This window comes from Varanus komodoensis, unplaced genomic scaffold, assembly GCF_004798865.1.
Source record: "Varanus komodoensis strain SLA01 unplaced genomic scaffold, ASM479886v1 scaffold38, whole genome shotgun sequence".
NCBI lineage: Eukaryota > Metazoa > Chordata > Lepidosauria > Squamata > Varanidae > Varanus > Varanus komodoensis.
In genome coordinates this window covers 3,485,211-3,500,226 of record NW_025335909.1, presented here as the reverse complement: position 1 = coordinate 3,500,226, position 15,016 = coordinate 3,485,211, and the positions used below count along the sequence as shown (strand labels likewise).

Sequence of the window (15,016 nt, the reverse complement as noted above, 5' to 3'; positions counted from 1 at the left end):
TCAGCTTTTTGTCTAGCTGTGCCTAAAATGGAAGCTCATAGCTCTCCCCCATCCCCACTAACTCCCCGCTTGGTGGCAATTTCACGGTCGGGGGGCAAAACTAGCTTGAACGTCTCGACCTTCAAAAAGTGCACTTCCCCTATTCAAATGAGAAACGGGAGGAGATCAAGCTTTGAACTGTTGTTTGGAAAATCTCAGCATGAAGAAACATGCCTGGGTTTTCCCACCTGTCACGAAGAGGTACTCTGGGGAATCTTGTATTATAGGGCATAGCTTATCTTGACTTTAATTGGGATGCTCAGATATAGATCCCAACGAACCACCAAGTCAAACCCTGAATCAGGAGGGGCTGTTTCGACAGCCTCATGTTACAGTTCAGTTTCCTTTCCTTATGCAGAGAGCTGTTATTGACACAGGTCCAAGCTGTATGCAGAAGAGAAGGGACCAATTTTGTTCATGGGTCCATTCACAGAGCCAGTGCTTTCTTAAGGCACATCTCAGCATACGTATAAGAAGAAAGCTTTCCCAAAAAGGAAACAAAAAAACCAAAAAACAAAGCAAAACAAAAAAAACCAGCCAATGCGCTTTTCTATAAATATACTTCAGTTCAGAACAAAATGTTAGCAAGTGTTTCTCGGTGAGGCAGAGGCCTGCCAAGTGGCATTCTCAAAGAGGCAGTAATCCCATCACCCCTTCCTTCAACCAATTAAATCTGGAATGGTAAAACTGCTCTGGGTTCTCTTCTAGAAAACTCCAGGAATAACAGAGACAAGAAAGAAATCATTTTGACAATAAAGACGAACCCTATCTTGAAAAGCAGGGGTGTGTCCTCCCTCCTCTGCTCTCAAATTTCGGAATTTCTGATCACCCGCTCTTGTTTCTATAGTGGAAGTGACACAGTAGAAGTCACAATTCATCCAGTTTTTCCAATCTCTCTTTTTTCTAAGGATGCACAAATCAGCCAAACTCAACCTTGATGAAGTTATCTGAATTCCATCTCAAAGCTCATTCCAGCTCAAGTACAAATCAGACCGAGAGCATTCCTCAAGTCTGTCTCTTTTTCTCCCCCCGCCGCCACACCTGTTATACAGGGCACCTGGTAGTTTTCTTTGAATGTAGTACCTCCTTCCTCTTCCCATGTAGCTAAGCCCATCACTTCTGAATGTTTATTTATTAGATTTATACCCTGCCCTTTTTCTCAAAGCAGCTTATATTATTCTCCCCCTCCTGCTCTCAATCTTACCCCCACAACAACAACCCTGCGAAGTCGGTTGGGCTGAGGCTGAGACTGGCTCAAAGTCACCCAGCTGGCTCCATGGCCGAGCGGGGACTCCAACCCTGGTCACCCGAACCCTAGTCCCGCTCCCTTAACCACTGCACCGCACTGGCTGTCAGAGGGATGCAGGAATAGAACTCATTCATCCAAACTGCATTGAATCTGCCAAAAGAGAATGTAGTCAAATTATTATGATGTGCAAGAATGGCAATCTGCTAGCATTTTCCCCAAAAATAATTCCTCAGTGCCTGCTGCCCATAACAGACCAATGAGGTCTAATGAGAAAGTCACAGGGAAAGATGTGTGAAGAGCATACACAGAACAAGAAGATGAAAACTCTCTTCATCTTTTTTTCCACAGTGAATAAAATCTAATTATACACCATATTGATTGTTGTGTATTACTGGAAGTGGCAACAGTAAAAAAAAAAAAGTGGGAGAGGCAATTACAGTAAAATTGCAAGCTGACCCTCTCAATTGTTTTTGGCATAAAAGGGATATGGAAGAGTTGGAGATATGAAACCATTTCCCTCACTCTAACTCACTGGTTAAATAATTATCTATGCTGTAACATGCAAAGATAAATCCAGGAAAATCTCCTCAATTAAGCCCATCATCTTAAGTGCAGATATTAGAGACGAAATAAGTCCTACCGAACTTAGTGGGACTTCCACCTGAGTAAATATACTTAAGGTATAGCTGCACACCTTCCTATAAGCCACTTTCCTGCAAATTGAATGAGGTTGTCCAGTCATGTGACAAATCTCCCTCGTGGGCCATGGGCTGCTCCTGATGGTCCAATGTTTCTTTATTTAGATCCGTATCCCACCTTTTCTTACGAAGGCTTGCATCATTCTCCCCCTGCTCCCAATATTATCCCTCAACAACCACCCTGTGAGGTAGGTTGGACTGAGAGCCAAAGTCAGCCAGTTGGCTGAGCGGGGACTAGAGCCCAGAGCACCTGAGTGCCAGGCCCATGATCTTACCCACTGCACCACACTGGCTCCCAAGACAAGCAGAAGCCCCAGTCCCCCCTGAAGAGCTGGTGTTTCTATTTCCCACTCTGCACAGTATTCCAGAACATTGTGCACAGACTAAGAGGACTGCAGAGCTCTGAGGAACCATACAGCCTACCACAGTCAATCCCTTTGCCCCAAAGAATCCTTGGAAGTGTAGCTAGCAGAGTGCTAAGAATTCTTCATTAGAAAAGTGGGCCTCCGCCCTCCCACAGAGAGAAACTTTCCAGGGCTTCTTGGCACAAAAGGACAGGTGCCAAGGCTATAAGTCAGAAGTTGGAAGTACACCCACAGGTTCAGCAGGCCTGATGTCCTGACGAGTGATGTGCAAGAAATCTGCAGGGGTCAGCAAATCTACTGGACTCCCTGATTTCGGCTTCCCAGACTCCATTCCACTCTGCAGTGGCCCAAATCTGAGTTCCGGCCGAGAGTGCCCAAGGTGTGCACAACACTCACCAGGAATCGAGCCCGTGGGCTGCACGGTCACGTCATTCTTCCATGCCCACCCATGCCCACGCCCACCGCTGTTGGCAGCAGCGAATGGGGAAGAAGATTGGCCACTGAGAACGGTGGCTGGAGAAGGTTGCTGGCTGTGCAACCAGGGATCCGTGCACGCCCACGGGCTTCTTCCAGGCTTGGTCGGCTCCCTTAGAGAGGGATGAGCACTGGAAGAGGTCCAACAGGCAGGCACAAGCTAGATTCCAGGACAGCCCGGTGCATCCCTACTCCTGACTTCACCTTTGCCTCCAGCCGTTCTGCGTCACACTCAGGTCTCTGTCCATCAGCTCAAGCCACAGCCCCTGCTGCGTGCACCCTGCGTGCCAAAAAGCTTTTCCCCCAAGTTCCAAACGACATGTGCAAGCATTCTCACTCGGCCGCCGCACACAATTGCTACTCCACGATTTAAGCACAGGCTGCAACACATTTCCACTGTGACCCTTCAAGCCATGGAGGATGGGTGCTGGGGATTCTTGAGGCATTCAAGCCCTCCTAGGCCGCAGCAAAGCATACGGACTGGGCCAGTATCATCTTCACTCTGCCTCAAGAATCCTTGCCATTTTTTCTCTTGTTAGTTCAGCCATCACTTTCTGTTAAGGGATGTTCACTGGGAAGGAACATTTTAGCAAATTGAAAGGAACGAACAGGTTGATGGAGTGCAGCAAGGAAGAGCAGCTGCACCCAACGGGGTCAGGACCGTGAAAAGCCGGAGAGTCACTTTGAGTGGGAACTCATTCCTTCAAGTCAATGACACACCTGTGTGATTCCTCCCGAACCTCTTCTCGAAGGCAACATGAAGGCACCGGCTGGACATGTCAGGAGCTTTTAGAAATATGAACGCTCCAAGAACATGGGAGACAGAGGAATAAATCACCAGAGAGAATTGTTTGAGGCACCGCATCAACCCAGACAGAAGGTGCTAGTCAGAGAGTATTCTTAGCTTTGTGCTTATCTCAAAAGGGGGTGGAGGGAAGATCACCCTCATCCGGCTAATTGCCACGATGTCCAAATTCCTGGGCCAGAGAACTCCACTGCATATTCTGCATTCAGGATATGAGGGGCAAGTCGCAGAAGCTGATTCATGCTGCCACCTTAAGCACATCGACTTGAAAATAAGTACATACAAATGGAAGTTGTAATGCAAATAACTGCATGACCTGATGGAGCACCCAGGGCAGGGGTTTTATCCATTTTATTCTATACACTAAATTATTTTATTTGTAAACTGTTTACATTTTAGATTTTATACTTTGAAATAAACTTTGGTTTTACAGCATCATGGTCCATGTTTCAGGAGTTGCTCTGAACTTCCCAGAGAGTTTTGGCGGTTAGGCAGTTAAAAAAGGAAAGATTATCCTCGGCCTCATCTAGCATGACCCTCCTTCTTCGAGCCGATGGAATGTTGTGCTGGGAATAGAAATCCAAAGTGGGAAGGAAAATGGAATGGAGTACCCTGGGAAAGGGCATGGCTGGCTGGGAGCCTGAATAGAACTTCCCCACATGGCAACATTGAATTGTAGGAATATGGTCCCAACTGCAACATTAGATCCTGTTAGTATCCGCAGCCATGAGCCAGTTCCTGAACATCCCATCACACCCTGGTCCGAAACCATTCCCAAGTTGCTGTTAGACACACAACATGCAATCAGTTCTGTAACAGTTTGGTCCAGGGCGGGCCAAGAGAGACTTTCAACCCACTCATTCATGCTGTTTCCCCAAGCTCCCCTTTCCTGTCTCCCATAGAAGAACTCTTTCAAATGTTCCACACAACAACCCCTCCCAAAGGTTCCATTCAGACACTAAATCAAACTTGGATCAAGGAGCACAAGTACGATTGGCATCCGCTGCAGTCTGGCAAAGCCCTTTAGGGTTTTCCCAGCCCCTTGCCATTTTCCGTACTTCCTCCAGGCCTGTTGCTGTCTAACCCTACAGTTTTGGCTTTAGTAGAACTATCACTCACAGCCTGAGCATCAGAAGTAAAGGGAAGTTTCATGGTTCAAGGTGTCACATCCAGCAAGTACCCCCATTAATGGACCTTGAGCCCAGATAAGTGATGAGAAGTGGTGAGAAAACGTTGAAAATTGTAAGTCCCCCAATGTCAAGGTCATCTAGTATGACTCAGCACTCGCTTGAATGGATTCTAAGGAAGCAGAAATTGTATTTCAGGACAGGAGTTATGGCACAGCATTCAAATCTGAAAGACTTACGTGTTGCCAAAGGAAAAATAAAGTGCATGAGATATTCAGTGTTGAAGCTCAGCATTTTCAGAAGGGGGTTTACTGGAATGCATTCCAAAGGTGAGGCATTTTGTGTTGCAAAATAAGTTCCTGCAATATCCTATCAAGGGTCAGCATCTCACATGGCTTGTTAGATCACTCTGGGAAGTGCATGAAAGGAGGATAAAGCCAGCATGATGGGCCTCTTTTCCCTAAGCATTTGCCGCTGCTCAGGCTGCTCAATGGCTGCTGAAAGCATTTTAAAGGAAGGGAAGGGTCTGTCATTTATTGCTGCTGTGAGCAATTTCTCCTTAGCTGGGAGAAAATGCTGGTCTAGACCCAGGGGGAAAAAGTTTGTTCCCAAGTACCTGGCATCCAAAGATGCACTGCCCTGTGTATGGAGGTTTTGCTAACAAAGATGCCATGGCCAGTAGCTATGAATAGAATTATATTATTATTATTATTCAGATGTACATATACACACACACTATAATTTTAATAATACAATATATCCATCTCTTCTTGATTTGGGAAACGACTGTCACATCTTTGTCATTTTCTGTAACTTTTCACCACATCATCATTATACTACTTGCTATGTGTGTGCGCAAAGGGGGGAATTCCCAGATTTTTCCTGTAAAACTCATTTGCAGCACAACCTTTTATCAAGGCATCAACAGCTACATCAACCCCGGGTTTGGCTCACCCCAGTTCTCCAGATCTAGTTCGACTTCTGTCCCCGTGAGCCAGCATGGCAAGTGCTCTGACATGCGAGTTCCTGCCCTCGAGAGCCACAGGTCGCCCACCCCTGACTTGCTGTCATGCTTCTCAGCATGACTGACTATCCACCCCCTCAAAGAATTCTGCCCTGACCATCTCCAATCCCATCCTTCGCTTTGTCAGACAGGTGTGCAGAGAAATACTCGCATAGGAACCTGTTCTGTGGTTACCACCTAACCGGTGTTTCTGAAGAGGTCTTCCACGTTCTCTCTCAGCTTGCTTACCTTTTCGCTACTGCCTGCCAATGAATTGTCAATGACCAAGCAAGGCAAGGATTGTCAGCAATAACAAGGTCTCTAAGCTTCTCAGACAAATCCACCGGATCAACCCTGGGTAGGGGTCAGAAAGTATCACCTGAATGACTCAATAGGTCTGCTCCATTCTGGCCTAGGCAGGGTGGTGGTAGGACAGGCTGCAATGAAATTCCTTGGAAGACCAGATTCATGATTTGGACCTCCTCCCCAAGCTGTCCCATATGATGAGCTTCAAGAAACTAATAGTGTCCCACAGCCTCTCCCAACAAGCTGGTCTTTGTACCGCAGTTCTCATCACTGCCTCGATGATTGCGCTCGACAGGGCTGATGGGAATTGGAGACTAGAACCTGGGTCTCCCCTGTCCCAGCCCATCACCCTAACCACTTCACCACACTGCTATATAGCCTACTTCTTCTATTAAGCCAGGACATATACCAGTAACTGTAAAGTTTACTTGCGTGCAAGGCACTAAATCACTAAAATCCCCATCACTATTAACCATTCCATTCTTGGCAGGCTGGAGCAATTGCTATTGAAATCAACCTTTTGATTTCAACAACTCTAATTTAAAGCTGTGCACCTTTCATCATGTCTATGTCACTTTATTTGCCACTAAACATAAAATAAGGCAAGGCAAGGCATTGCATTGCATCATAAAAATTCCTTCCTCGCACACTGTTGCAAAACTTCATTACAGCATGCTATGAATCCCTTAGGGGTTCACATTCAGTTGTTTATGAACAAGAGTAAAAATTGAAATGCACTTGTCAGGTGTCAGCCACTTTCTCACAGAAGGATTGGGGGCAACATATTATGGTTTTATTAGTTATTTTGTTTTAAAGCTACCAATAAACATGATATTGCTTATACCCATAATGAAATGCATTTTCTTTTTTCAAAACATCACCAAAGCTCAGGGAATACAAGGCAAGGACGACAACAAGCAAGGTGCACTATTGTGAAATATCTTTTGTCTCTGCCCTTCAGGAGAAGCATGTACAGCGATGCTTGGTCTGCATCTAGGAAGTGTGCTCTAAAGGAAGGGCAAGTGTCCTTTGTCTTTGCAGAGGAAATCAAACACCTGCTCCATGTAACCGGAAACCACTTCCACTAGAATTGGGAAATGAGTGTCTGCTTTGCGCGTACAGTCACAACAGAGGGGAAACCAGAGCTGGTTCGCACGTGCTGATGTTCATCCCAACATCTGGCTACAGCATCAAGTGGTGACTCTCATCTGGTTCTTTGCACCTTGGAGCCCAAAGACTGTAGGTGGAACTTACAAATTGCCTTTGTAATTTGTAGCCAAGTTTACACAGCTATGAGTTTTTAATGGCCAGGCTTCACACATGCGCTTTTACGTATCTTGTGGTGCAAGGTGCAGTTGCACATGTGAATGAGTCACCACAGATGAGGCAGAAAGTCTGCATCATGCTGCTCATTGCATAATGATTTTCAAGGGACCTGGCCTAAAAGTAAGAGGCTGAACACCACCAAGTCCCTCCTGCTGTGGCTTCAGTCTGCCATCTTGCATATTAATGCCACCACTGCTTGAAGGCTTGCAGGGCCTCTGAGGTCTTTGACAGCACAGGACCCAACCCACAGCACAAGGACAATTGAGATATTAGGTTTGCTTTTTTGTCTCCCCCAATACCAGGGCAATGCATCATCCATTGGAACAATTTGATGTGAGCCCACAACACCAGCCCTTTCTCCAGACTTCCCCAACCAGGTACCTTCCAAATGTATTGGATTATATCTCCCATATTCCCAAGCCACCACAGCCATTGTTGGTTGGGAATCATGGAACTCATAACCCAACACTTCTGGATAGAGTATCAAGTGGAGGAAGGATGGTTTACATGGTCCCACTGTGTCCATAAGCTCTGCACAGTCTGTTTATTCACTCAGCTGACAGTCATCCAGTAGAAAGTATATGAGCCAGCCTCCAGTGGTGAATTATTGCCCTAGGCAGATTTAAGTGAGACACATTCACACAGGAACATGCAACCACATAATAGAGATTAGAACAGGGGCTCAGACTGAGGGAGGCATTGGGCAAAGTGTGGCACTGTAGCCAAAGTGGGGCTTGGATCTTTCCGACACAAGCCGGCTAATTTATCACCACCTCTCCATGTTAAAGTTCGGTATGCCAGGAGTTACCACCTCAGCGTTACATTCAATAAGGGGCAATGCTCAAAGTCACAGGAATTAAAAAGGAATCCCCATCTCTTCTTCTCCTGCTCCTACAGTTCTACTTCCCTAGAAAAGACACTCCCAATTTGTAGGGCTCAAGGGTATTCACTCATCTTTACCAATGGAGAAACCATGCAGTTTGCCCTAGTCTAACCATCCCATTGCAGGGTCACCCTGGGCATTAGGTGGCACGAATCCTGCCACCTCTCCAAATGCCATGGACCTACCAACCTTATCCGACACTTTCCCTCCCTCCTTTCCTGCACTTACCATTGAGCTGGTTATACACAACTTCCTCCAGGTGGTCCAGCCGCTGCAGGATGGACTCCCGGTCCAGCAGGGCGCCCACCTTGGCGTTCCTGCTCCTCATCCGTCGGTCAGCACTCCTGACAATCTGCACCAGTTCCTGGGAATGATCCTGGATCCTGCAGTAGACCGAGAAGAGGATGATCCCAACAAAGACCAAGATGTTCACAGTCAACAAAGTTTTGATTTTCCTTGCCACCGCCATGGAAGCCGCTGGGTCGGGGAGGCATCAAGGCATGGTAGCCAGTGCCCTCGGAGTTGCAGCAGCATCTAAGGCAGTCATTTCTGCCTGCGGAAGATTTGGGGAGGGGGTGAGGGAGGGAGGGAGGGCTCGGCAGATTCCCACCTCCACCCCTCTTTCCGCTTAGAGAAAGAGCGGATGGGGTGGCGGGCAGAGAGCCCAGCCGACGGCCGCCGCCAGAGCTGGACTGATGGAAGGAGCTGTCCTTTCAGCACCACGGCGCTCTCCCCGCCACCGCCTCCTTTCCTCAGCAGCGGCTGAGGGGACCCGGTCACCTTCCCCTCTCTTTCGGCTCTGCGGGCAAGAAGAGGAGCCCTTTCCTTGGCTCTTGCGACGGGGGCTGGAAGACTGGCGATGGGGGGATGCACACGAAAAGGGACACGGCCAAAGCCAGCCCGGCCGACGCTCAGCAGCCTCGCTCACACCAGGCCAGCCTCGCCTGTGCAGCGAGAAACAGAGCTGTGGAGAGAGAGATGCCCAGACAAGGATGTTGGCGAGGAGCGGGGCGGAGGGAGGGAAGCGCTCGTACTTGATCCCTGCGCGCTTCCCTTCCCTCCTTCCCTCCCTCCCTCCCTCCCGTGTGTGTGGCTGGCTGCGCGAGCGTGTGCTTTCCAATGGCATTGGCTTCTCCCCCTCGCAGAGCGCCGGTGCGAAGTCACGTGCTTGCCTGGGTGTAAGGGGGGGTGAGGGGAGGGGAGGGGGAGGGCGAGGAGATGGAAGGCATTTACATTCACCGAGTCGAGCCGCTGGCTCTCCCCCAGCCCCCTATCTTGGGCCAGCTGTGCCCTCGCCACACACAAGACACCTGGAGATAAGGCAAGGAGAGGGGTGGGCAAGATCGAGCAGACCAACGTCTGTTCCCCCAAGACGTCGTGCTCTGTGGGAAGTTTCTTTGGACCACTTTGGGCAGAGGAGGCACCAAATCTACATGGGGCAGGGGGCGGGGGGAGGAAGGTCGCTTGAGTCAAGCCTGGGTCTCTTTGGAATTGCTATCAGCTTGGGCCTGCGACACCTGTGAAATCAGAACACAGGGACGGTCCTACATCCACTGCTGAATTATTTCAATTTTCTTCTCCTCCTTTTCCTTTCCTGCAGAACTCCTGGAGCACTCAAGTGCTGGGGAATTTTGCTCAAGTAATGATTCATGTGGGGTAACACTGTCCTCATTACCTTCCTCCCAAAAATGTTTCATTCCCCCACACATCCACACCCTTCATTTCGTGTGTTTAAACATTCCTTCAGTGGATGGTAAATTGATATTGTTTCATACATACAATCAAAAAGCAGGACATTGGACAATAAAATGGGAGGGCTCCTTTCTCCCCTCTTTTTCCTCTTTTCACTCAATATGCTCTCCAAGAATAAATCAACCAGCCAATGGGAGGTTGGATTATTCCAACTATGTTGGCATTTATTTGCATAATTAAATTGCTCACCTGCGGTGTTTACATCAGTCTTCCCCAAGCAGGTGTCTTCCAGATGCGTTGAACTTCAACTCAACTGTATGGCCAATGCTCAGGAATTCTGGAAGTTGTAAACCAAAACATCTGGAGTCCCGAACTCTGGGCACAGGTGGGATAAAAAGAAATACAACAGGTTGGAGAGGGTCGTGTGTGGAAATCTACACAGATGCCACAGAGACCATTGGGGCATGGACCTCTGCCCTGCAGCCTTGATGCGCAGAAGCATCCACATTCGGAGGCTTGTGTGTGTGCTATGCCCAGCATGAGGCATGGGCAATGTCCACCATGGCTCACACTGGGTATTTTAGTTATGTGAGCATTTTTGGCTATCTAGAGAAAGTGCTGAGCAGTGGGAGGAAAGGAGGCTTGGACACTGATAGGAATGGGCATAAGACTGTGGCTCCACCTTGCTCTCCTCTCTCCATCTCTGGTATGCCCCCTTCCCCCTGCCCAACATGAGGTCCCCTTGCAACCTTAGTGGGAGACAGCAAGTACCAGAAGCTTTACCTTTGGAGTCCAAGCTCCAAAGGTAAAGTCCAAGCTCCAAATCTGTAGGATCCTGAATCTGGGACTGCAGATAATTCAATGCCCGCCCGCCGCCCCCCCGCCCAAATGGCAGGGAGCCATAGCTTGGCACCCAAAAGAGGCTTCCTGTTTTAACAAACCTGTTTTGAGCCACAAGTCTTGCCGAGTTCCATGCATGGGCTGGTCTGGCCTTCTCGCTTGTTCTTTGTCCTTTGGCCCCAACCTCAGTTGCCAGCTTGTCCTTTGCCTCTGCCCCCAGGCTTATCACAGCAATGAATGTCTTCTTATCAATTTCATTCCTATAGTAAAACTCTCTGGGCAGTTCATAGCAGTCCATAAACCTAAGCACAAAAGAAAAGATGAATAGCAATAAATATACATTGGCGCACCTTTGTATGCCATTAAATGCTAGGGAGTAGGGGGCAGTCTTAACCTGGCACCTAAAACATGATAACGTTGGAAACAAGTAGGCCTCAGTGGGAAGATCATTCCAGAATTGGGGGGCCACCACTTAGAGAGCCCTTTTTCTTACTGCCTTCCTCCAGACCTCCCTCCAGGTAGCAGCCGGATGAAGGCTTCTGATATACATCATGGTGCTGCTAGCCGTAATCCTACATCCTGCCTTTTTGTTGGGTTATTTTTCATCCTTGATTATTGGCTTCTCCATGGCACTTTCTGGCTCATCACACACTGCTACCTGTGGCCCATGAACCCACTCACAGGGAAAGGGCAGGCCTCTTGAGTTCTCTCAGCTCCATCCAGAATAGCCCAACAATAACTGGAGAAGCCAGCCAGAAAGGGAAAGTGGGGAAGGCGAGAAGTCAAGAATTCTGCCTCCATATTCTCTGTCAATACATTCTCAGGGCAGAGAAAGCCAACAGTTTGCAAGTGCAGTGAGTTATGTGCAGTCGGCATTGAATTATGTATTAGCTTATTTTCATAACTTGCTCCCCGCCTCCTCAAACCCTGGTCAGGTATGCACATTTCCAAACTCTTCTGGGTAGTTCTCTGACCTTTTATTTCTTTCTGTTTTTTATCCTTTTTCCATTTCATATTTCCAGAGAATAACAACTGATTTTTTTTAAAAATGAAAAGCATTACAATGAATAAACCCTCTAGAGCTCAAAAGACCCATTTGTGCCTCACTGCACATCTACAACACACACACACACACACACACACACACACTTCCGGGCTACATGTTTTATGATTCATTCAGCATGTCAAGAATGATATTTAATCAGGTTTTCCCATTTGTATGTACAACATGTCAAATACCAAAAGCTTCAGTCTAGTTCTACAAACATCAGTGGCCTGGCATGCAGTCAGAAGTTGGCATCAGGACAGCCATCAGAGAAGGATGGTGTAACTTGACGTCCTTCATGGACCAGGGGGTTGCACCCAACGCCTTCTGGTCCCTTCCAACTCTACTGTTTTATTAAGATTCTATGGTCACCCATACTCCAACCCCAATGGCGTCCTCCAGTGGAGACCCTATATCACCTTTCCCTCTGGCCCATAGTTAGTGGGGTTGTTGGTGACCACACCTTGACAAGTGAGGATGTCCAATCTAACTTGCAAGTCATTCCAGCACTACCAATGACTGGGATCTTGCGGAGTGCAGTTCATTACATCTCTGCATTTTGAACTATACTGCCCCCACCCAACAACCAAACATGGGCATGAGAATTGCAACAGAACTTTGCTGTATGCAGTTTCTCTTCAGGGTGCCTGAAACCCAGTGCCTAAAATGTAGATTCCTGACCTCAAATACACTATTTTCTGACTTACCACTGCAGTGCATCATTCTGAGGAGTAAAAATTGGTACACTTGCCCACCTAAACACTCACCAATCAGAGTTTTGTAAGTATGCTGAAGAGCTTGCTACAGAATCACTCTCCCCAGCCCTTCCAGTGTACAGAAAGTTATACTAAAGAGCAGCACAACTCCATTAATTCTCAATGCAGTGCTGTGACTAAGGAAAGCCAACAGAGAGCAGCAGTAAAACTCTCCCTACAGGTCCACAAAGGCTTTCCTAAAAGCCAGAAGGAGAGGGTTGCCCAGGGATAAGATGCAGAAGTGATAAGAGAATGTCCTCCAGGCTAAGCTGAGCCCCCCACCTGGATGTGGGCCTTCACAAGTGCCCAACAATGCTGACTGCAACACGAGCCCCTAAGTCCCTTTCCTTTCACTTCCGTGGAACAGGGCAAAGGGGCAGGAATTTGGAAAACCACCGCAGAATCAACACCCTGCCCAGGTAAAAACAGCAACAATGCAACATGGTTGCTAACGTGTTCGTATAGGTTGACCGGGCACCATGCCCAGTCCTTTGGTACCTCACAGAGCAGGTGAACTGACTTTCCTGTTCAGGCTCCTGGTTCAATTTGTTACTCAGTTAGCTGCTCGGATGGAAGGAACAAAAGGCTTCCACTTTAGCAGATGTTATGGAATCCCCTCTCCTCAGATGCCTGCGTTTTAATGCATATGATAACGCAGAACAGCCCTGCAGCTACATCTCTCATGCCAACAAACAAAAGAGTTTTGGTCCCAGCAGCCGCCAGGCAACAAAGTCACCTCTGATTCTGTATTCCAAGCACAATGGTGGGAAAGGTAGGACTATTACCTTCCAGCCCATCCTGTGTTACCACCTGCTGCTTTTAAACAATACCAGTAATGAGATTTTGAAATTTTATTTTTAACACCACCACTGCCGGAGCCTTGAAAAAAGGAAGGCTCTGGCAGCTTTTCACTAGGACAAAGAATTCACTGCGGCCCCCTGGAATGGGCATCCTTCATTGTTGGGGGGATTTGCCACTAGGAGGAGCTGTTGGAGATACTGCAGAAGCTTGCTTGGGGAAAGGCTGGGGAATAAGCCTGCCTGGAACTCCAGAGGGGGACTGACATTCAGGACTGAGTGTGATGCACCCATGGGATCCTTCGGCAGGTAAGAAACCCCCAGTCCAGAAAAAGGGGATACAGGATAAAGTACATCAATCTACATTCAGAAGGGTTTAGAGCAGGGCTGAGTAACCTCAAACCCACAGGGAAAGTCTGGCCCACCAAGGGGCCACATACAGTCTTGTGTGGTTTTTCACTTGATCAATTTGCCCTCCCTCTTTCTCCACCCCCTTTCCCCTGCCTGCCAATCATGTAGTAATTTCCTGGTTTTTCCTCCATTGTAAAAACTTTGAAATGCCTCCCTTAATGCTTCATTGCCGGGTTGAGTATAGGTAGAGTGTGGGTTGTCATTGAACCATAGGTTGTTTTGGAGTGCAAGTTATGTCATCTGAACCTGGCTGTGGTAGCAAGTTGTGGTTTGTTTAGGGCAGACCACTCCCAGCTCTACAACAAGCCATGGTTTGTTGGCACAATAGTCTTCAGACAATGCAATAACTCACCTTTGAACAATAGCTCTTGAGACTGGGTTCTCATTTGTTCCAGCCCAGTGCCTAAAAAGCAGATTCAGCTGTGGCTCAAATAAGCTGCTTTCTGACTTACTGCAACAGTGGGTCATTCTGAGGCATGAGATTTCGAACACCTGGCCACCTAAACACCCACAGAACAGAATTTCATAAGCACATTGAAGAACTTGCTAGAGAATCTCTCTCCCCAGCCCATCCACCTCATGTCAGTCTGTAATATTTATGTGAGCCTAGCAAGAAACAAAATCCAGTCCCATATGGATTAACAGCTCTTAAGACTATCAAGTTGCATTTTTGATAGGCACTAAATATACTTAAAAGAGACATTTCAATTGCTGTTTAGCAAACAAACTCATGGAAGAGAGAAGGCATTACTGCCTCTTAGCATGCATTGTTCAATACAATTAACAAGGTCCCCTGCCAGAAGAAATGCTGAAGGCAACCATGGGTGATAGGCTGAGGTTACTCAACTTTTGACAGAAGGTTAGGGAAGACTTTCCAGCAGCAAAAGTAATTGTCTTTTACAAAATTGTTCAGCTGTTGTTGAGTAGTGTTTTATTCAGAGGTAGAATTGGGCAAGTGGGCACACCACAAGAATCCCAGCTGAATTCATTAGAAAGTGAAGGATTCTGAAACCAAAAGAAGACCAGGCATCAAGGAGTTCATGAAAAGAGAGAGAGAGAGAGAGAGAGAGAGAGAGAGAGAGAGAGAGAGAGAGAGAGAGAGATGGGCTAACAGATGAAATCTTCAATTTTTACCCACTCTGAGCATTAATGCAGTGGTAAGTTTTGATGTGCAGGAGCTCATAATGATATCCATGAGCCC

The 15,016-nt window shown here is 47.5% G+C and overlaps 1 protein-coding gene across 33 annotated transcripts in view; it reads right to left on the bottom strand.

Moving 5' to 3' along the window:
* GALNT9 (polypeptide N-acetylgalactosaminyltransferase 9) overlaps positions 1 to 15,016 on the bottom strand; it is a 236,812-nt gene that overhangs the window by 159,940 nt on the left and 61,856 nt on the right. For 29 of the 33 annotated variants that reach the window (XM_044440803.1, XM_044440786.1, XM_044440801.1 and 26 more), the window contains 5 exons: positions 14,663 to 14,820; positions 14,168 to 14,315; positions 10,909 to 11,109; positions 10,217 to 10,342; positions 8,504 to 8,658 (listed from right to left, as the gene is read on the bottom strand). In XM_044440803.1, the coding sequence (XP_044296738.1) occupies positions 8,504 to 8,603 (100 nt within the window). In that variant the 5' untranslated portion in view covers positions 8,604 to 8,658; positions 10,217 to 10,342; positions 10,909 to 11,109; positions 14,168 to 14,315; positions 14,663 to 14,820. Of the gene's footprint in view, positions 1 to 8,503; positions 8,745 to 10,216; positions 10,343 to 10,908; positions 11,110 to 14,167; positions 14,316 to 14,662; positions 14,821 to 15,016 lie in introns of those variants that run through there. The other 4 variants (XR_006415730.1, XR_006415729.1, XM_044440783.1 and 1 more) reach the window with 2 other exon arrangements.